Source organism: Somniosus microcephalus, unplaced genomic scaffold (genome assembly GCF_052327205.1).
Source record: "Somniosus microcephalus isolate GS21.2 unplaced genomic scaffold, FLI_Smic_1.0 unresolved_chr2, whole genome shotgun sequence".
Taxonomy (NCBI): domain Eukaryota; kingdom Metazoa; phylum Chordata; class Chondrichthyes; order Squaliformes; family Somniosidae; genus Somniosus; species Somniosus microcephalus.
The window spans coordinates 86,939,876-86,962,935 of record NW_028225180.1 but is presented as its reverse complement, the minus strand read 5'-3'; the positions used below and the strand labels follow the sequence as shown (position 1 = coordinate 86,962,935).

Below are 23,060 nucleotides of genomic sequence, written 5' to 3'. Positions count from 1 at the left end.
CTGTACCCGCCAGTACTGTACCCCAGTGTTATACAGCGACAGACCTGTACCCACCAGTACTGTACCCCAGTGTTATACAGCGACAGACCTGTACCCACCAGTACTGTACCCCAGTGTTATACAGCGACAGACCTGTAATCCACCAGTACTGTACCCCAGTGTTATACAGTGACAGACCTGTACCCACCAGTACTGTACCCGTGTTATACAGCGACAGACCTGTACCCACCAGTACTGTACCCCAGTGTTATACAGTGACAGACCTGTAATCCACCAGTACTGTACCCCAGTGTTATACAGTGACAGACCTGTACCCACCAGTACTGTACCCCAGTGTTATACAGCGACAGACCTGTAATCCACCAGTACTGTACCCCAGTGTTATACAGTGACAGACCTGTACCCACCAGTACTGTACCCCAGTGTTATACAGCGACAGACCTGTACCCACCAGTACTGTACCCCAGTGTTATACAGTGACAGACCTGTACCCACCAGTACTGTACCCCAGTGTTATACAGTGACAGACCTGTACCCACCAGTACTGTACCCCAGTGTTATACAGTGACAGACCTGTACCCACCAGTACTGTACCCCAGTGTTAGTGACAGACCTGTACCCGCCAGTACTGTACCCCAGTGTTATGCAGCGACAGACCTGTACCCACCAGTACTGTACCCCAGTGTTATACAGCGACAGACCTGTACCCACCAGTACTGTACCCCAGTGTTATACAGCGACAGACCTGTAATCCACCAGTACTGTACCCCAGTGTTATACAGTGACAGACCTGTACCCACCAGTACTGTACCCGTGTTATACAGCGACAGACCTGTACCCACCAGTACTGTACCCCAGTGTTATACAGTGACAGACCTGTAATCCACCAGTACTGTACCCCAGTGTTATACAGTGACAGACCTGTACCCACCAGTACTGTACCCCAGTGTTATACAGCGACAGACCTGTAATCGACCAGTACTGTACCCCAGTGTTATACAGTGACAGACCTGTACCCACCAGTACTGTACCCCAGTGTTATACAGCGACAGACCTGTACCCACCAGTACTGTACCCCAGTGTTATACAGTGACAGACCTGTACCCACCAGTACTGTACCCCAGTGTTATACAGTGACAGACCTGTACCCACCAGTACTGTACCCCAGTGTTAGTGACAGACCTGTACCCGCCAGTACTGTACCCCAGTGTTATACAGTGACAGACCTGTACCCACCAGTACTGTACCCCAGTGTTAGTGACAGACCTGTACCCACCAGTGCTGTACCCCAGTGTTAGTGACAGACCTGTACCCACCAGTGCTGTACCCCAGTGTTAGTGACAGACCTGTACCCACCAGTACTGTACCCCAGTGTTATACAGTGACAGACCTGTACCCACCAGTACTGTACCCCAGTGTTATACAGTGACAGACCTGTACCCATCAGTACTGTACCCCAGTGTTATACAGTGACAGACCTGTACCCACCAGTACTGTACCCCAGTGTTATACAGCGACAGACCTGTACCCACCAGTACTGTACCCGTGTTATACAGTGACAGACCTGTACCCACCAGTACTGTACCCCAGTGTTAGTGTCATACCTGTACCCACCAGTACTGTACCCCAGTGTTATACAGTGACAGACCTGTACCCGCCAGTACTGTACCCCAGTGTTATACAGCGACAGACCTGTACCCACCAGTACTGTACCCCAGTGTTATACAGTGACAGACTTGTACCCACCAGTGCTGTACCCCAGTGTTATACAGCGACAGACCTGTACCCACCAGTGCTGTACCCCAGTGTTATACAGTGACAGACCTGTACCCACCAGTACTGTACCCCAGTGTTATACAGCGACAGACCTGTACCCACCAGTACTGTACCCCAGTGTTATACAGTGACAGACCTGTACCCACCAGTACTGTACCCCAGTGTTATACAGCAACAGACCTGTACTCACCAGTACTGTACCCAAGTGTTATACAGTGACAGACCTGTACCCACCAGTACTGTACCCCAGTGTTATACAGCGACAGACCTGTGCCCACCAGTACTGTACCCCAGTGTTATACACTGACAGACCAGTACCCACCAGTACTGTACCCCAGTGTTACAGTGACAGACCTGTACCCACCAGTACTGTACCCCAGTGTTATACAGGGACAGACATGTACCCACCAGTACTGTACCCCAGTGTTATACAGTGACAGGCCTGTACCCACCAGTACTGTACCCCAGTCTTATACAGTGACAGGTCTGTACCCACCAGTACTGTACCCCAGTGTTATACAGTGACAGGCCTGTGCCCACCAGTACTGTACCCCAGTGTTATACAGTGACAGACCTGTACCCACCAGTACTGTACCCCAGTGTTATACAGTGACAGACCTGTACCCACCAGTACTGTACCCCAGTGTTATACAGGGACAGACCTGTACCCGCCAGTACTGTACCCCAGTGTTATACAGTGACAGACCTGTACCCACCAGTAATGTACCCCAGTGTTATACACTGACAGACCTGTACCCACCAGTACTGTACCCCAGTGTTATACAGGGACAGACCTGTACCCGGCAGTACTGTACCCCAGTGTTATACAGTGACAGACCTGTACCCACCAGTAATGTACCCCAGTGTTATACACTGACAGACCTGTACCCACCAGTACTGTACCCCAGTGTTATACAGTGACAGGCCTGTGCCCACCAGTACTGTACCCCAGTGTTATACAGTGACAGACCTGTACCCACCAGTACTGTACCCCAGTGTTATACAGTGACAGACCTGTACCCACCAGTAATGTACCCCAGTGTTATACAGGGACAGACCTGTACCCGCCAGTACTGTACCCCAGTGTTATACAGTGACAGACCTGTACCCACCAGTACTGTACCCCAGTGTTATACAGTGACAGACCTGTACCCACCAGTACTGTACCCCAGTGTTAGTGACAGACCTGTACCCGCCAGTACTGTACCCCAGTGTTATACAGCGACAGACCTGTACCCACCAGTACTGTACCCCAGTGTTATACAGCGACAGACCTGTACCCACCAGTGCTGTACCCCAGTGTTATACAGCGACAGACCTGTACCCACCAGTGCTGTACCCCAGTGTTATACAGTGACAGGCCTGTACCCACCAGTACTGTACCCCAGTGTTATACAGCGACAGACCTGTACCCACCAGTACTGTACCCCAGTGTTATACAGTGACAGGCCTGTACCCACCAGTACTGTACCCCAGTGTTATACAGTGACAGACCTGTACCCACCAGTACTGTACCCCAGTGTTATACAGTGACAGACCTGTACCCACCAGTACTGCACCCGTGTTATACAGTGACAGACCTGTACCCACCAGCACTGTACCCCAGTGTTATACAGCGACAGACCTGTACCCACCAGTACTGTACCCCAGTGTGATACACTGACAGACCTGTACCCACCAGTACTGTACCCCAGTGTTATACAGTGACAGACCTGTACCCACCAGTACTGTACCCCAGTGTTATACAGTGACAGACCTGTACCCACCAGTACTGTACCCCAGTGTTAGTGACAGACCTGTACCCACCAGTACTGTACCCCAGTGTTATACAGTGACAGACCTGTACCCACCAGTACTGTACCCCAGTGTTAGTGACAGACCTGTACCCACCAGTACTGTACCCCAGTGTTATACAGCGACAGACCTGTACCCACCAGTACTGTACCCCAGTGTTATACAGTGACAGACCTGTACCCACCAGTACTGTACCCCAGTGTTATAGTGACAGACCTGTACCCACCAGTACTGTACCCCAGTGTTATACAGTGACAGACCTGTACCCACCAGTACTGTACCCCAGTGTTATACAGTGACAGACCTGTACCCACCAGTACTGTACCCCAGTGTTATACAGTGACGGACCTGTACCCACCAGTACTGTACCCCAGTGTTATACAGTGACAGAACTGTACCCACCAGTACTGTACCCCAGTGTTATACAGCGACAGACCTGTACTCACCAGTACTGTACCCGTGTTATACAGTGACAGACCTGTACCCACCAGTACTGTACCCCAGTGTTATACAGCGACAGACCTGTACCCACCAGTACTGTACCCCAGTGTTATACACTGACAGACCTGTACCCACCAGTACTGTACCCCAGTGTTACAGTGACAGACCTGTACCCACCAGTACTGTACCCCAGTGGTATACAGGGACAGACCTGTACCCACCAGTACTGTACCCCAGTGTTATACAGTGACAGGCCTGTACCCACCAGTACTGTACCCCAGTCTTATACAGTGACAGGCCTGTACCCACCAGTACTGTACCCCAGTGTTATACAGTGACAGGCCTGTGCCCACCAGTACTGTACCCCAGTGTTATACAGTGACAGACCTGTACCCACCAGTACTGTACCCCAGTGTTATACAGTGACAGACCTGTACCCACCAGTACTGTACCCCAGTGTTATACAGGGACAGACCTGTACCCACCAGTACTGTACCCCAGTGTTATACAGTGACAGACCTGTACCCACCAGTACTGTACCCCAGTGTTATACAGTGACAGACCTGTACCCGCCAGTACTGTACCCCAGTGTTATACAGCGACAGACCTGTACCCACCAGCACTGTACCCCAGTGTTATACAGCGACAGACCTGTACCCACCAGTACTGTACCCCAGTGTTATACAGCGACAGACCTGTACCCACCAGTAATGTACCCCAGTGTTATACAGCGACAGACCTGTACCCACCAGTACTGTATCCCAGTGTTAGTGACAGACCTGTACCCACCAGTACTGTACCCCACTGTTATACAGTGACAGACCTGTACCCACCAGTACTGTACCCCAGTGTTATACAGTGAGAGACCTGTGCCCACCAGTACAGTACCCCAGTGTTATACAGTGACAGACCTGTACCCACCAGTACTGTACCCGTGTTATACAGTGACAGACCTGTACCCACCAGTACTGTACCCCAGTGTTATACAGTGACAGACCTGTACTCACCAGTACTGTACCCCAGTGTTATACAGTGACAGACCTGTAACCCACCAGTACTGTACCCCAGTGTTATACACTGACAGACGTGTACCCACCGGTACTGTACCCCAGTGTTATACAGTGACAGACGTGTACCCACCAGTACTGTACCCCAGTGTTATACAGTGACAGACCTGTAACCCACCAGTACTGTACCCCAGTGTTATACACTGACAGACCTGTACCCACCAGTACTGTACCGCAGTGTTATACAGTGACAGACCTGTACCCACCAGTACTGTACCCCAGTGTTAGTGACAGACCTGTACACACCAGTACTGTACCCCAGTGTTATACAGTGACAGACCTGTACCCACCAGTACTGTACCCCAGTGTTATACAGTGACAGACCTGTAATCCACCAGTACTGTACCCCAGTGTTATACAGTGACAGACCTGTACCCACCAGTACTGTACCCCAGTGTTATACAGCGACAGACCTGTAATCCACCAGTACTGTACCCCAGTGTTATACAGTGACAGACCTGTACCCACCAGTACTGTACCCCAGTGTTATACAGCGACAGACCTGTACCCACCAGTACTGTACCCCAGTGTTATACAGTGACAGACCTGTACCCACCAGTACTGTACCCCAGTGTTATACAGTGACAGACCTGCACCCACCAGTGCTGTACCCCAGTGTTATACAGTGACAGACCTGTACCCACCAGTGCTGTACCACAGTGTTATACAGTGACAGACCTGTACCCACCAGTACTGTACCCCAGTGTTATACAGTGACAGACCTGTAACCCACCAGTACTGTACCCCAGTGTTATACAGTGACAGACCTGTACCCACCAGTACTGTACCCCAGTGTTATACAGTGACAGACCTGTACCCCCAGTACTGTACCCCAGTATTATACAGTGACAGACCTGTACCCACCAGTACTGTACCCCAGTGTTATACAGTGACAGACCTGAACCCACCAGTACTGTACCCCAGTGTTAGTGACAGACCTGAACCCACGAGTACTGTACCCCAGTGTTATAGAGTGACAGACCTGTACCCACCAGTACTGTACCCCAGTGTTACACAGTGACAGACCAGTACCCACCAGTACTGTACCCCAGTGTTATACAGTGACAGACCTGTACCCACCAGTACCTTACCCCAGTGTTATACAGCGACAGGCCTGTACCCACCAGTACTGTACCCCAACGTTATACAGAGAGACCTGTACCCACCAGTACTGTACCCCAGTGTTATACAGTGACAGACCCGTACCCACCAGTACTGTACCCCAGTGTTATACAGTGACAGACCTGTACCCACCAGTACTGTACGCCAGTGTTATACAGTGACAGACCTGTACCCACCAGTACTGTACCCCAGTTTTATGCAGTGACAGACCTGTACCCACCAGTACTATACCCGTGTTATACAGTGACAGACCTGTACCCACCAGTACTGTACCCCAGTGTTATACAGTGACAGACCTGTACCCACCAGTACTGTACCTGTGTTATACAGCGACAGACATGTACCCACCAGTACTATACCCCAGTGTTATACAGTGACAGACCTGTACCCACCAGTACTGTACCCCAGTGTTATACAGTGACAGAGCTGTACCCACCAGTACTGTACCCATGTTATGCACTGACAGACCTGTACCCACCAGTACGGTACCCCAGTGTTACAGTGACAGACCAGTACCCACCAGTACTGTACCCCAGTGTTATACAGTGACAGACCTGTACCCACCAGTACTGTACCCCAGTGTTATACAGTGACAGACCTGTACCCACCAGTACTGTACCCCAGTGTTATACAGTGACAGACCTGTACCCACCAGTACTGTACCCCAGTGTTATACAGTGACAGGCCTGTACCCACCAGTACTGTACCCCAACGTTATACAGAGAGACCTGTACCCACCAGTACTGTACCCCAGTGTTATACAGTGACAGACCTGTACCCACCAGTACTGTACCCCAGTGTTATACAGTGACAGACCTGTACCCACCAGTACTGTACCCCAGTGTTATACAGTGACAGACCTGTACCCACCAGTACTGTACCCCAGTGTTATACAGTGACAGACCTGTACCCACCAGTACTGTACCCCAGCGTTATACAGAGAGACCTGTACCCACCAATACTGTACCCCAGTGTTATACAGCGACAGACCTGTACCCACCAGTACTATACCCCAGTGTTATACAGTGACAGACCTGTACCCACCAGTACTGTACCCCAGTGTTATACAGTGACAGACCTGTACCCACCAGTAGTGTACCCCAGCGTTATAAAGAGAGACCTGTACCAACCAATACTGTACCCCAGTGTTATACAGTGACAGACCTGTACCCACCAGTACTGTACCCAGTGTTATACAGTGACAGGCCTGTACCCACGAGTACTGTACCCCAGTGTTATACAGTGACAGACCTGTACCCACCAGTACTGTACCCCAGTGTTAGTGACAGACCTGTACCCACCAGTACTGTACCCCAGTGTTATACAGTGACAGACCTGTACCCACGAGTACTGTACCCCAGTGTTATACAGTGACAGACCTGTACCCACCAGTACTGTACCTGTGTTATACAGTGACAGACCTGTACCCACCAGTACTGTACCCCAGTGTTATACAGTGACAGACCTGTACCCACCAGTACTGTACCCGTGTTATACAGTGACAGACCTGTACCCACCAGTACTGTACCCCAGTGTTATACAGTGACAGACCTGTACCCACCACTGTACCCAGTGTTATACAGTGACAGATCTGTACCCACCAGTACTGTACCCCTGTGTTATACAGTGACAGACCTGTACCCACCAGAACTGTACCCCAGTGTTATACAGTGACAGACCTGTACCCACCAGTACTGTACCCCAGTGTTATACAGTGGCAGACCTGTACCCACCAGTACTGCACCCCAGTGTTATACAGTGACAGACCTGTACCCACCAGTACTGTACCCCTGTGTTATACAGTGATAATAGTAGTGTAGTGGTAATGTCACTGGGCTAGTAATCCCGAGACCTGCAATGATGATCCGGAGACCGTGAGTTCAAATCTCAACACGGCAGATGAGAATTTTAAATTCAGTTAATTAATTAAATTTGGAATAAAAAGCTAGTGTCAATAATGGTGATCATGAAACTACCGGATTGTCGTAAAAACCCATCTGGTTCACTGATTCCCCTTAGGGAAGGAAATCTATCGCCCTTACCCGGTCTGGCCGATGTGTGACTCCAGACCCACAGCAATGTGGTTGACTCTTAACTACCCTCTGAAATGGCCTCGCAAGCCGCTCAGTTGTAACAAACCGCTACGAAACACAATAATAAAAATGATACCGGCTGGACCACCCGGCATCGACCTCGGCAACGGCACACCCAGCCCAGTCGACCCTGCAACGTCCTCCTCACCAAGATCTGGGGACTTGTGCCAAAATTGGGAGAGCTGTCCCACAGACTAGCCAAGCAACAGCCTGACATAGTCATACTCACAGAATCATACCTTTCAGCTAATGTTCCCAAACTCCTCCATCACCATCCCTGGGTGTGTCCTGTCCCACCGGCAGGACAGACCCACCATGGGTGGCGGCACAGTGGTATACAGTCGGGAAGGAGAGGCCCTGGGAGCCCTCAACATTGACTCCGGGCCCCATGAAGTCTCATGGCTTCAGGTCAAGCATGGGCAAGGAAACCTCCTGTTGATTACCACCTACCGCCCTCCCTCAGCTGATGAACACCACTTGGAAGAAGCACTGAGAGTAGCAAATGCGCAGAATGTACTCTGGGTGGGGGACTTCAATATCCATCACCAAGAGTGGCTCGGTAGCACCACTACTTGCCGAATCCTGAAGGACATAGCTGCCAGTCTGGGCCTGCGACAGGTGGTGAGAGAACCAACACAAGGGGAAAAACCTACTTGACCTCGTCCTCACCAATCTGTGGTGTCATAGATGCATCTGTCCATGACAGTATTGGTAGCAGTGACCACCGCGCAGTCATTGTGGAGACAATGTCCCTTCTTCACACTGAGGACACCCTCCATCGTGTTGGGTTGCACTACCACCGTGCTAAATGGGATAGATTCAGAACAGATCTAGCAGCTGAAAATTGGGCATCCATGAGGCGCTGTGGGCCATCAGCAGCAGCAGAATTGTATTCCACCACAATCTGCAACCTCATGGCCCGGTATATCCCTCACTCTACCATTACCATCAAGCCAGGGGACCAACCCTGGTTCAATAAGGAGTGCAGAAGAGCATGCCAGGAGCAGCACCAGGCGTACCTAAAAATGAGGTCCCAACCTGGGGAAGCTGCAACACAGGACTACATGCATGCTAAAAAGCAGAAGCAGCATACTATAGACAGGGCTAAGCGATCCCACAATCAACAGATCAGATCAAAGCTCTGCAGTCCTGCCACATCCAGTCCTGAATGGTGGTGGACCATTAAACAACGAACGGGAGGAGGAGGCTCCATGAATATCCCCATCCTCAATGATGGTGGAGCCCAGCACGTGAGTGCAAAAGACAAGGCTGAAGCGTTTGCAACCATCTTCAGCCCGAAGTGCCGAGTGGATGATCCATATCGGCCTCCTCCTGAGGTCCCCATCGTCACAGAAGCCAGTCTTCAGCCAATTCGATTCACTCCACGTGATATCAAGAAACGGCTGAGCGCACTGGATACAGTGTGTCACCTCCTGACTCCCCAAAGCCTTTCCACCATCTACAAGGCTATGGGCCCTGACAACATCCCGGCTATCGTGCTGAAGACTTGTGCTCCATAACTAGCCGTGCCTCCAGCCAAGCTGTTCCAGTACAGCTACAACACTGGCATCTATCCGACAATGTGGAAAACTGCCCAGGTATGTCCTGTCCACAAAACAAATCCAATCTGGCAAATTACCGCCCCATCAGTCTACTCTCAATCATCAGCAAAGTGATGGAAGGTGTCATCGACAGTGCTATCAAGCGGCACTTACTCAGCAATAACCTGCTCACTGATGCCCAGTTTGGGTTCCGCCAGGACCACTCGGCTCCTGACCTCATTACAGCCTTGGTCCAAACATGGACAAAGGAGCTGAATTGCAGAGGTGAGGTGAGAGTGACTGCCCTTGACATCAAGGCAGCATTTGACCGAGTCTGGCATCAAGGAGCCCTAGTAAAACTGAAGTCAATGGGAATCGGGGGGAAAATGCTCCACTGGCTGGAGTCATACCTAGCACAAAGGAAGATGGTTGTGGTGGTTGAAGGTCAATCATCACAGCCCCAGGACATCGCTGCAGGAGTTCCTCAGGGGAGTGTCCTAGGCCCAACCATCTTCAGCTGCTCCATCAATGACCTTCCCTCCAACACATGGTCAGAAATGGGGATGTTCGCTGATGACTGCACAGTGTTCAGCGCCATTCACAACTCCTCAGATAATGAAGCAATCCATGCCCGCATGCAACAAGACCTGGATGACATTCAGGCTCGGACTGATAAGTGGCAGGTAACAGTCGCGCCACACAAGTGCCAGGCAATGACTATCTCCAACAAGCGAGAGTCTAACCACCGCTCCTTGACATTCAATAGCATTACCATCGCCGAATCCCCCACCATCAACATCCTGGGGGTCACCATTGACCAGAAACTTAACTGGACCAGCCACATAAATACTGTGGCTACAAGAGCAGGTCAGAGGCTGGGTGTTCTGCGACGAGTGTCTCACCTCCTGACTCCCCAAAGCCTTTCCACCATCTACAAGGCACAAGTCAGGAGTGTGATGGAATACTCTCCACTTGCCTGGATGAGTGCAGCTCCAACAACACTCAAGAAGCTCAACACCATCCAGGACAAAGCAGCCCACTTGATCGGCCCCCCATCCACCACCTTAAACATTCACTCCCTCCATCACCGGTGCACCGTGGCTGCAGTGTGGACCATCTACAAGATGCACTGCAGCAACTCGCCAAGGCTTCTTCGGCAGCACCTCCCAAACCCGCGACCTTTACCAACTAGAAGGACAGCAGGTGCATGGGAACACCACCACCTCCAAGTTCCCCTCCAAGTCACACACCATCCTGACTTGGAAATATAGCGGCCATTCCTTCATCGTCACTGGGTCAAAATCCTGGAACTCCCCCCCCTAACAGCACTGTGGAAGCACCTTCACCACACGGACTGCAGCGGTTCAAGAAGGCGGCTCACCACCACCTTCTCAAGGGGCAACTAGGGATGGGCAATAAATGCTGGCCTTGCCAGCGACGCCCACATCCCATAAAATGAATTTTAAAAAAGACCTGTACCCACCAGTGCTGTACCCCGTGTTATACAGTGACAGGCCTGTACCCACCAGTACTGTCCCCCAGTGTTATACAGCGACAGGCCTGTACCCACCAGTACTGTACCCCAGTGTTATACAGCGACAGACCTGTACCCACCAGTACTGTACCCCAGTGTTATACAGTGACAGACCTGTACCCACCAGTACAGTACCCCAGTGTTATACAGTGACAGACCTGTACCCGCCAGTACTGTACCCCAGTGTTATACAGTGACAGACCTGTACCCACCAGTACTGTACCCCAGTGTTATACAGCGACAGACCTGTACCCGCCAGTACTGTACCCCAGTGTTATACAGCGACAGACCTGTACCCACCAGTACTGTACCCCAGTGTTATACAGTGACAGACCTGTACCCACCAGTACTGTACACCAGTGTTATACAGCGACAGACCTGTACCCACCAGTACTGTACCCCAGTGTTATACAGCGACAGACCTGTACCCACCAGTACTGTACCTCAGTGTTATACAGTTACAGACCGGCACCAACCATTCCATGACAGCATTCGTAGCAGTGACCACCGCACAGTCATTGTGGAGACGAAACATAGAAAAAGAGACGCAGGAGTCGGCCATTCAGCCCTTCGAGCCTGCTCCGCCATTCAATATGATCATGACTGATCCTCTATCTCAATACCATATTCCCGCTCTCTCCCCATACCTCTTGATGCCTTTTGTGTCTAGAAATCTATATCTCCTTCTTAAATATATTCAGTGACTTGGCCTCCACAGCCTTCTGTGGTAGAGAATTCCACAGGTTCACCACCCTCTGAGTGAAGAAATTTCTCCTCATCTCAGTCCTAAATGTCCTACCCCGTATCCTGAGACTGTGACCCCTCGTTCTAGACGCCCCCCAGCCAGGGGAAACATCCTCCCTGCATCCAGTCTGTCCAGCCCTGTCAGAATTTTATACGTTTCAATGAGATCCCCTCTCATTCTTCTGAACTCTAGTGAATACAGGCCTAGTCGACCCAATCTCTCCTCATACGACAGTCCCGCCATCCCAGGAATCAGTCTGGTGAACCTTCGCTGCACTCCCTCTATGGCAAGTATATCCTTTCTTAGGTAAGGAGACCAAAACTGCACACAGTACTCCAGGTGTGGTCTCACCAAGGCCCTGTACAACTGTAGTAAGATATCCTTGCTCCTGCACTCAAATCCTCTTGCAATGAAGGCCAACATACCATTTGCCTTCCTAACTGCTTGCTGCACCTGCATGTTTGCTTTCAGTGACTGGTGTACAAGGACACCCAGGTCCCTCTGTACATCAACATTTCCCAATCTATCACTATTTAAATACTATACCGTTCTGTTTTTCCTACCGAAGTGGATCACTTCACATTCATCCACGTTATACTGCATCTGCCATGTATTTGCCCACTCACTCAACTCGTCTAAATCGCCTTGAAGCCTCTTCGCATCCTCCTCACAACTCACAATCCCACCTAGTTTTGTGTCGTCAGCAAACTTGGAAATATTACATTTGGTTCCCTCATCCAAATCATTGATATATATTGTGAATAGCTGGGACCCAAGCACTGATCCCTGCGGTGCCCCACTAGTCACCGCCTGCCACCCCGAAAAAGACCCATTTATTCCTACTCAGTTTCCTGTCTGTTAACCAATTTTCAATCCATGCCAGTATATTACCCCCAATCCCATGTGCTTTAATTTTGAACACTAACCTCTTATGTGGGACTTTATCAAAGGCCTTCTGAAAATCCAAATACACCACATCCACTGGTTCTCCCTTATCTATTCTACCAGTTACATCCTCAAAAAACTCCAGGTGGTTTGTCAAACATGATTTCCCTTTCATAAATCCATGTTGACTTTGTCTAATCCCGTTGATATTTTCTAAGTGTCCTGTTATCACACCCTTTATAATAGACTCTTGCATTTTCCCCACTACTGATGTTAGGCTAACTGGTCTGTAGTTCCCGGTTTTCTCTCTCCCTCCTTTTTTAAATAAATAGTGGGGTTACATTTGCCACCTTCCAATCTGCAGGAACTGTTCCATAAGTCCCGTCTTCACACTGAGGACACCCTCCATCGTGTTGTGTGGCACTGCCATCGTGCTAAATCGGATAGATTCAGAACAGATCGAGCAGCTTAAAACTGGGCATCCATGAAGTGCTGTGGGCCATCAGCAGCAGCAGAATTGTATTCCACCACAATCTGTAACCTCATGGCCTGGCATATCCCTCACTCTACCATTACCATCAAGCCAGGGGACCAACCCTGTAGAAGAGCATGCCAGGAGCAGCACCAGGCATACCTAAAAATGAGGTGCCAACCTGGGGAAGCTGCAACACAGGACAACACGCATGCTACAAAGCGGAAGCAGCATGCTATAGACAGGGCTAAGCGATCCCACAATCAACGGATCAGATCAAAGCTCTGCAGTCCTGCCACATCCAGCCATGATTGGTGGTGGGCCATTAAATAACTAACGGGAGGAGGAGTCTCCATGAATATTCCCATCCTCACTCATGGTGGAGCCCCTCCGACAGTGCGGCGCTCCCTCAGTACTGCCCCTCCGACAGTGCAGCGCTCCCTCTGCACTGCCCCTCCAACAGTGCGGCGCTCCCTCAGTACCACCCCTCCGACAGTGCAGCGCACCCTCTGTACTGCCCCTCCGACAGTGCAGCGCTCCCTCAGTACTGCCCCTCTGACAGTGCGGCGCTCCCTCAGTACCGCCCCTCCGACAGTGCGGCGCTCCCTCAGTACTGCCCCTCCGACAGTGCGGCGCTCCCTCAGTACTGCCCCTCCAACAGTGGGGCGCTCCCTCAGTACTGCTCCTCCGACAGAACGGCGCTCCCTCCGTACTGCCCCTCCGACAGCGCGGCGCTCCCTCAGTACTGCCCCTCCGACAGTGCGGCGCTCCCTCAGTTCTGCCCCTCCGACAGTGCGGCCCTCCCTCAGTACTGCTCCTCCGACAGTGCGGCACTCCCTCAGTAACGCCCCTCCGACAGTGCGGCACTCCCTCAGCACTGCACTGGGGAGTGTCGGCCTGGATTATGGGGCTCAAGACCCTTGAGTGGGGCTCGAATCCACGAACTGCTACCACTGAGCCACAGCGGACACCTGACACATGGGGAAAGTATATTGGCATGGATAGTGGATTGGCTAACTAACAAAAAACAGAGAATCGGGATAAATGGGTCATTTTCCGGTTGGCAATCAGTAACTAGTCGGGTGCCACAGGGATCAGTGCTGGGGCCTCAACTATTTACAATCCCATATTAATGACTTGGATGAAGGGACCGAGTGTACTCTAGCCAAATTTGCTGACGATACGAAGATAGGTGGGTTAGCAAGTTGTGAGGAGGACACAGAATCTGCAAAGGGATAGAGAGAGGTTAAGTCAGTGGGCAAGAATCTGGCAGATGGAGCACAATGTGGGAAAATGTGAGGTTATCCACTTTGGAAGGAAGAATGAAAAAGTAAAACATTATTTAAATGGAGAGAGACTACAGAATGCTGAGGTACAGAGGGATCTGGGGGTCCTCGTACATGAAACACAAAAGGTTAGCATGTAGGTACAGCAAGTAATTAGGAAGGCAAATGGAATGTTGGCCTTTATTGCAAAGGGGGATGGAGTATAAAAGTAGGGAAGTCCTGCTACAACTGTACAGGGTATTGGTGAGACCACACCTGGAGTACTGCGTACAGTTTTGGTCTCCATATTTAAGGAAGGATATACTTGCATTGGAGGCAGTTCAGAGAAGGTTCACGAGGTTGATTCCTGAGATGAGGGGGTTGACGTATGAGGAAAGGTTGAGCAGGTTGGGCCGATACTCATTGGAGTTTAGAAGAATGAGAGGGGATCTTATTGAAACATATAAGATACTGAGGGGGCTCGACAGGGTAGATGCAGAGAGGATGTTTCCCCTCGTGGGGAAATCTAGAACTCGGGGGCAGAGTCTCAGAATAAAGGGTCGCCCTTTTAAGACGGAGATGAGGAGGAATTTCTTCTCTCAGAGGGTCGTAAATCTGTGGAATTCTCTGCCCCAGAGAGCCGTGGAGGCGGAGTCAGTGAATATATTCAAGGCGGAGATAGACAGACATTTGAAATGCAAGGGAGTCGAGGGGTACGGGGGGAGAGCGGGAAAGTGGTGTTGAGGTCGATGATCAGCCATGATCTTATTGAATGGTGGAACAGGCTCGAGGGGCCGAATGGCCGACTCCTGCTCCTACGTCTTATGTTCTTATGTCACCTCCAGACTCCGACTATTCCATCGCTCTCCTGACTGTCCGCCCACCCTCCGTAAACCCCAGCTCATCCCAACCTCTGCCTCTGCCCCGTGTCCTAACTCACACCCAGTCCCGTTCACCCATCACCCCCCGTGCTCACTGCCCCGTGTCCTAACTCACACCCAGTCCCGTTCACCCATCACCCCCTGTGCTCACTGCCCCGTGTCCTAACTCACACCCAGTCCCGTTCACCCATCACCCCGTGCTCACTGCCCCGTGTCCTAACTCACACCCAGTCCCGTTCACCCATCACCCCCTGTGCTCACTGCCCCGTGTCCTAACTCGCACCCAGTCCCGTTCACCCATCACCCCCTGTGCTCACTGCCCCGTGTCCTAACTCACACCCAGTCCCGTTCACCCATCACCCCCTGTGCTCACTGCCCCGTGTCCTAACTCACACCCAGTCCCGTTCGCCCATCACCCCCTGTGCTCACTGCCCCGTGTCCTAACTCACACCCAGTCCTGTTCACCCATCACCCCATGTGCTCGCTGACCTACACTGGCTCCCGGTCCGGCAACGCCTCGATTTTAAAATTATCATCCTGGTGTTCAAATCCCTCCATGGCTTCCTCGCCCCCCCTCCCTATCACTGTAATCTCCTCCAGCCCTACAACCCTCCCTATCTCTGTAACCTCCTCCAGCCCCTACAACCCTCCCTATCTCTGTAGCCTCCTCCAGCCCTACAACCCTCCCTATCTCTGTAACCTCCTCCAGCCCCCACAACCCTCCCTATCTCTGTAACCTCCTCCAGCCCCTACATCCCTCCCTATCTCTGTAACCTCCTCCAGCCCTACAATCCTCCCTATCTCTGTAACCTCCTGCAGCCCCACAACCCTCCCTATCTCTGTCACCTCCTCCAGCCGCTACAACCCTCCCTATCTCTGTAACCTCCTCCAGCCCTACAACCCTCCCTATCTCTGTAACCTCTCCAGCCCTACAACCCTCCCTATCTCTGTAACCTCCTCCAGCCCCTACAACCCTCCCTATCTCTGTAACCTCCTCCAGCCCTACAACCCTCCCTATCTCTGTAACCTCCTCCAGTCCCTACACCCCTCCCTATCTCTGTAACCTTCTCCAGCCCCTACAACCCTCCCTATCTCTGTAACCTCCTCCAGCCCTACAACCCTCCCTATCTCTGTAATCCCCTCCAGCCCTACAATACTCCCTATCTCTGGAACCTCCTCCCTATCCCTGTAACCTCCTCCAGCCCTACAATCCTCCCTATCTCTGTAACCTCCTCCAGCCCTACAACCCTCCCTATCTCTGTAACCTCCTCCAGCCCCTACAACCCTCCCTATCTCTGTAACCTCCTCCAGTCCCTACAACCCTCCCTATCTCTGTAACCTCCTCCAGCCCCTACAACCCTCCCTATCCCTGTAACCTCCTCCAGCCCTTACAACCCTCCCTATCTCTGTAACCTCCTCCAGCCCTACAACCCTCCCTATCTCTTAACCTCATCCAGCCCCTACAACCCTCCCTATCTCTGTAAGCTCCTCCAGCCCCTACAACCCTCCCTATCTCTGTAACTTCCTCCAGGCCTACAACCCTCCCTATCTCTGTAACCTCCTCCAGCCTCTACAACCCTCCCTATCTCTGTAACCTCCTCCAGCCCTACAACCCTCCCTATCTCTGTAACCTCCTCCAGCCCTACAACCCTCCCTATCTCTAACCTCCTCCAGCCCCCACAACCCTCCCTATCTCTGCAACCTCCTCCAGCCCCTACAACCCTCCCTATCTCTGTAACCTCCTCCAACCCTACAACCCTCCCTATCTCTGTAACCTCCTCCAGCCCCTACAACCCTCCCTATCTCTGTAACCTCCTCCAGCCCCCAAACCCTCCCTATCTCTGTAACCTCCTCCAGCCCCCAAACCCTCCCTATCTCTGTAACCTCCTCCAGCCCCTACAACCCTCCCTATCTCTGTAACCTCCTCCAGCCCTACAACCCTCCCTATCTCTGTAACCTCCTCCAGCCCTACAACCCTCCCTATCTCTGTAACCTCCTCCAGCCCTACAACCCTCCCTATCTCTGTAACCTCCTCCAGCCCCCACAACCCTCCCTATCTCTGTAACCTCCTCCAGCCCCCACAACCCTCCCTATCTCTGTAACCTCCTCCAGCCCCTACAACCCTCCCTCTCTCTGTAACCTCCTCCAGCCCTACAACCCTCCCTATTTCTGTAACCTCCTCCAGCCCCTACAACCCTCCCGAGATCTCTGCGCTCCTCCAATTCTGGCCTCTTGTGCATCCCCCGATTTCCATTGCTCCACCATTGGCGGCCGTGCCTTCAGCTGCCTGGGCCCCGAGCTCTGGAATTCCCTCCCTAAACCTCTCCGCCTCTCTCTCCTCCTTTAAGACGCTCCTTAAAACCGACCTCTCTGGCCAAGCTTGTCCTAATATCTCCTCACGTGGCTCGGTGTCAATTTTTATCTGATTTACGCTCCTGTGAAACGCCTTGAGACGTTTTACTACGTTAAAGGCGCTATATAAATGCGCTATATAAATGCCTCAATTTTTAAACTCTCGGAAATATTTGGCGGATGCTTGGATTGTCAGAGTTTGAAAATAAAATATTAAACACACTTAATAACTCAGAGTCGAGCTAATGCGCTGGACCATTGCAGAGTGCGGGCTCACTGAGCGTGTCTTAAGAGCTGAACCGCAGCACGTTAAAGGGCAATGACTGAAATGCAATCTCTCCATGTAGGTCACTGGTTACAAAATTGGCAAATATAGCCCAGTGACAGCTCAGCTCCCAACTCCATCCACCCCAGTTCCCACAGTCAGCATCTACTGGGGAAAGCGAACAAGGAGAATCAAAGCGCCTTGCCCAGCAGATCCTGAACCTCAGAGCAACGACACCTTAAAAGAAGGACTGAAGTGCCCATCCTGCCAAGCAAGCCCGTGTGTGCGCTGCGCTGTATCCTTGGAGGGTTTTTCAGACTCAGATCTCGTCGCCCTGCACCTTGTGTGAGAGAGAGCACGTGTAGCCATATCAGGGCTCTCCCTGGTTGGGGAGAACTGCAATGTTGCTGCACGTAAAGCGATTAAACATCGTTAAAGACAACCTGAACAAGAAATGGGATTCAGTTTGCCTGCAATTCAGTCAGAATTTAACGTCGCTAATTTTACATCACTGCCAAGTAGAAAAAAAATATTGTTAAACCACTTTTGATTCATGTTTAAATACACTTGCTTAGGTCAGTAATTCTCTACTGATAAGACTGGGGCTGGGTGTCTCCTCCCTCAGCCCTCCCCAGGCAGGGTATAATTAGTTACATTGCAGCAATTATTCTGGTCTCTAAACGTCATCCCCTCTCAGAGGCATCTGTTTACACTCCATTCCTGACATTCCTCAGCCCCACAGCCAATGCCAAAGCACTTTTTCCACATTAACACGAGGATGTTGCACTTTTTCCACACTAGCACGAGGATGCTGCACTTTAGTCTAGACTAACACTAGGATGTTGCACTTTAGTCTAGACTAGCACGAGGATGCTTCACTTTAGTCTAGACTAACACTAGGATGCTGCACTTTAGTCTAAACTAACACTAGGATGTTGCACTTTAGCCTAGACTAACACTAGGATGTTTCACTTTAGTCTAGACTAACACTAGGATGTTTCACTTTAGTCTAGATTAGCACGAGGATGTTTCACTTTAGTCTAGACTAGCACGAGGATGTTTCACTTTAGTCTAGACTAACACTAGGATGTTGCACTTTAGTCTAGACTAACATGAGGATGTTTCACTTTAGTCTAGACTAACACTAGGATGCTGCACTTTAGTCTAGACTAACACGAGGATGTTGCACTTTAGTCTAGACTAACACTGGGATGTTTCACTTTAGTCTAGACTAACACTAGGATGTTTCACTTTAGTCTAGACTAACACTAGGATGTTTCACTTTAGTCTAGACTAGCACGAGGATGTTTCACTTTAGTCTAGACTAACACTAGGATGTTTCACTTTAGTCTAGACTAACACTAGGATGTTTCACTTTAGTCTAGACTAGCACGAGGATGTTTCACTTTAGTCTAGACTAACATCAGGATGCTGCACTTTAGTCTAGACTAACATGAGGATGTTGCACTTTAGTCTAGACTAACACTAGGATGTTGCACTTTAGTCTAGACTAACATGAGGATGCTGCACTTTAGTCTAGACTAACACTAGGATGTTGCACTTTAGTCTAGACTAGCACGAGGATGTTTCACTTTAGTCTAGACTAACACTAGGATGCTGCACTTTAGTCTAGACTAACACGAGGATGTTGCATTTTAGTCTAAACTAACACTGGGATGTTGCACTTTAGTCTAGACTAACACGAGGATGTTGCACTTTAGCCTAGACTAGCACGAGGATATTTTCACTTTAGTCTAGACTAACACTGGGATGTTGCACTTTAGTCTAGACTAACACGGGGATGTTGCACTTTAGCCTAGACTAACACTAGGATGCTGCACTTTAGTCTAGACTAACACTGGGATGTTGCACTTTAGTCTAGACTAACAGTACGATGCTGCACTTTAGTCTAGACTAATACGGGGATGTTGCACTTTAGTCTAGACTAACACTAGGATGCTGCACTTTAGTCTAGACTAACACTGGGATGTTGCACTTTAGTCTAGACTAACACTAGGATGCTGCATTTTAGTCTAGACTAACACGGGGATGTTGCACTTTAGTCTAGACTAACACTAGGATGCTGCACTTTAGTCTAAACTAACACTTGGATGTTGCACTTTAGTCTAGACTAACACTAGGATGTTTCACTTTAGTCTAGACTAACACTAGGATGTTTCACTTTAGTCTAGACTAGCACGAGGATGTTTCACTTTAGTCTAGACTAGCACGAAGATGTTTCACTTTAGTCTAGACTAACACTAGGATGTTGCACTTTAGTCTAGACTAACATGAGGATGTTTCACTTTAGTCTAGACTAACACTAGGATGCTGCACTTTAGTCTAGACTAACACGAGGATGTTGCACTTTAGTCTAGACTAACACTGGGATGTTTCACTTTAGTCTAGACTAACACTAGGATGTTTCACTTTAGTCTAGACTAACACTAGGATGTTTCACTTTAGTCTAGACTAGCACGAGGATGTTTCACTTTAGTCTAGACTAACACTAGGATGCTGCACTTTAGTCTAGACTAACACTGGGATGTTGCACTTTAGTCTAGACTAACAGTACGATGCTGCACTTTAGTCTAGACTAACACGGGGATGCTGCACTTTAGTCTAGACTAACACTAGGATGTTGCACTTTAGTCTAGACTAACAGTACGATGCTGCACTTTAGTCTAGACTAACAGTACGATGCTGCACTTTAGTCTAGACTAACACTAGAATGCTGCACTTTAGTCTAGACTAACACTAGAATGCCACACACACTCTCTCTCCCCGCCCCCAGCTCGGAAATTCATGATATTTTCTGAGAACTGGGAAAGCCACTAAAGGATTTTTCTTTTAAAGATAGCCCGCGTTATTTAAGAAGAGTTATTCGCACCGACCGGGAAACCCAACACCTCGCCGCTCACAGTCCCGATGGGGAACGTCAGCAGCCCACTTTAGGTCGCCTCGTAAAAATGAGCCGGGTGTCACCTATCCTCCGACTGCAGCAACCTCAACAAGATCACCTTCAGAAATCTCCACTCCAACCAGATGGGAACCCAGCTCTTCAGCAGAAAATCCGCGTCCGATGACAAGCTTTTGAAAAAGTTTGGGGGGGGGGTTGATTTTAAATCATTTGTCTGGCAGTAAAGTCCCCTTAAAAATTTGAAACGAGGGGGACACTTTCTCACAAGAAGATAAACACTTTGCAATTAAACTATGATTTACAAAAAAAAGCAAAAGAATGGAAAACTGAACACTTTGGAAGAAACTTCAAACTTGTGCAAAGCTTTTAACTTTTGTAAAACTTTTGCAAAACTTTTGGAAAACTTTTGGAAAACTTTTAACTTTTGCAAAACTTTTGGAAAACTTTTAACTTTCGTAAAACTTTTGCAAAACGTTTTTAAAAATTCTTCTTTCCCACTAACCTTCCTTTGTTGCTTCTCCCAGGCTGGGTCGAGCAGGAGATCTCTGTCCCAATCATCTTCCTGTTGCATGTACTGCTCGATCACATACGTGGTGTGGTTGTATGTGACCTGCGTTTCCACTTGTGTCATTTTCCTCTTTCCTGGTTCCTTCTCCGTGCAATGAATTGTTTTTACTCTCTGTATATATTAGAAACGATTCTATTCTGTCTTTCTCTCTCCTGTTTCCTTCAGGGCCGGGCAGTGAATGTGAAGCTTGTTATTCGAGCGAAGACCTTCTCTCTGACTCCTGCTCCCAGTGCGAGCTCCCCTGCTCCAACCCCACACACATTGACACTCCGCAATAAGTATTGTACAGACTGGGAGGACCCGCCTACAATTGGACAGGAGGAGGACCCTTGACAAAACGTTCCGCCAAACAGAGAGAACCTCCTCTACTGACACTGTACATTTACATAGAGATTGGAGTTAGGGTTGAGGAGCCAGAGAGCAGTGGAGTGTGTCCTGGGCATCTGTTATTGTCCATACACCCGCCTGGTCCATTTTACAATCCCTGACACTGGGGCACCATCTCCCCCGGTCCCTGAGCGACCATATACCCTAGTCTCTGAGCGCCCATCTCCCATAGTCCCTGAGCGACCATATACTCAAGTCTCTGAGCGATCATCTCCGGCAGTCCCTCAGCGGCCATCACCTCCAGTCCCTGAGCGAACATCTCCCCCAATCCCTGAGTTACCATCTCCCCCAGTCCCTGAGCAAACATCTCCCCCAGTCCCTGAGTTACCATCTCCCCCATTCCCTGAGTTCCCATCTCCCCCAGTCCCTGAGCGACCATCTCCCCGAGTCCTGAGTTACCATCTCTCCCAGTCCCTCAGTTACCATCTCCCCTGTACTGAGTTACCATCTCTCCCAGTCCCTGAGTTAACATCTCCCCCAGTCCCTGAGTTACCATCTCCCCCAGTTCCTGAGTTACCATCTCCCCGAGTCTCTGAGTTACCATCTCCCCCAGTCCCGGAGTTACCATCTCACCCAGTCCCTGAGTGACCATCTCCCCCAGTCCCTGAGCGACCATCTCCCCCAGTCCCTGAGCGAACATCTCCCCCATTATCTGAGATACCATCTGCCCCAGTCCCTAAGCGACCATCTCACCCAGTCCCTGAGTGACCATCTCCCCCAGTCCCTGAGCGACCATCTCCCCCAGTCCCTGAGCGAACATCTCCCCCATTCTCTGAGATACCGGCTGCACCAGTCACTGTGTTACCATCTCCCCCAGTTCCTGAGCGACCATCTCCCCCAGTCCCTGAGCGACCATCTCACCCAGTCTCTGAGCGACCATCTCCCCCAGTCCCTGAGTTGCCATCTCCCCCAGTCACTGAGTTACCACCTCCCCCAGTCCCTGAGCGACCAT

General features: G+C 50.4%; 1 protein-coding gene across 1 annotated transcript in view; it reads right to left on the bottom strand.

Moving 5' to 3' along the window:
* The window catches only part of LOC147092958 (alpha-actinin-2), a 108,497-nt gene extending 86,508 nt beyond the window's left edge, over nt 1-21,989 (bottom strand). The window contains exon 1 of the mRNA XM_085976291.1: nt 21,656-21,989. Within this exon, the coding sequence (XP_085832417.1) occupies nt 21,656-21,784 (129 nt within the window). The 5' untranslated portion in view covers nt 21,785-21,989. The remainder of the gene's footprint in view (nt 1-21,655) is intronic.
* Nucleotides 21,990-23,060: the final 1,071 nt, after the last annotated feature.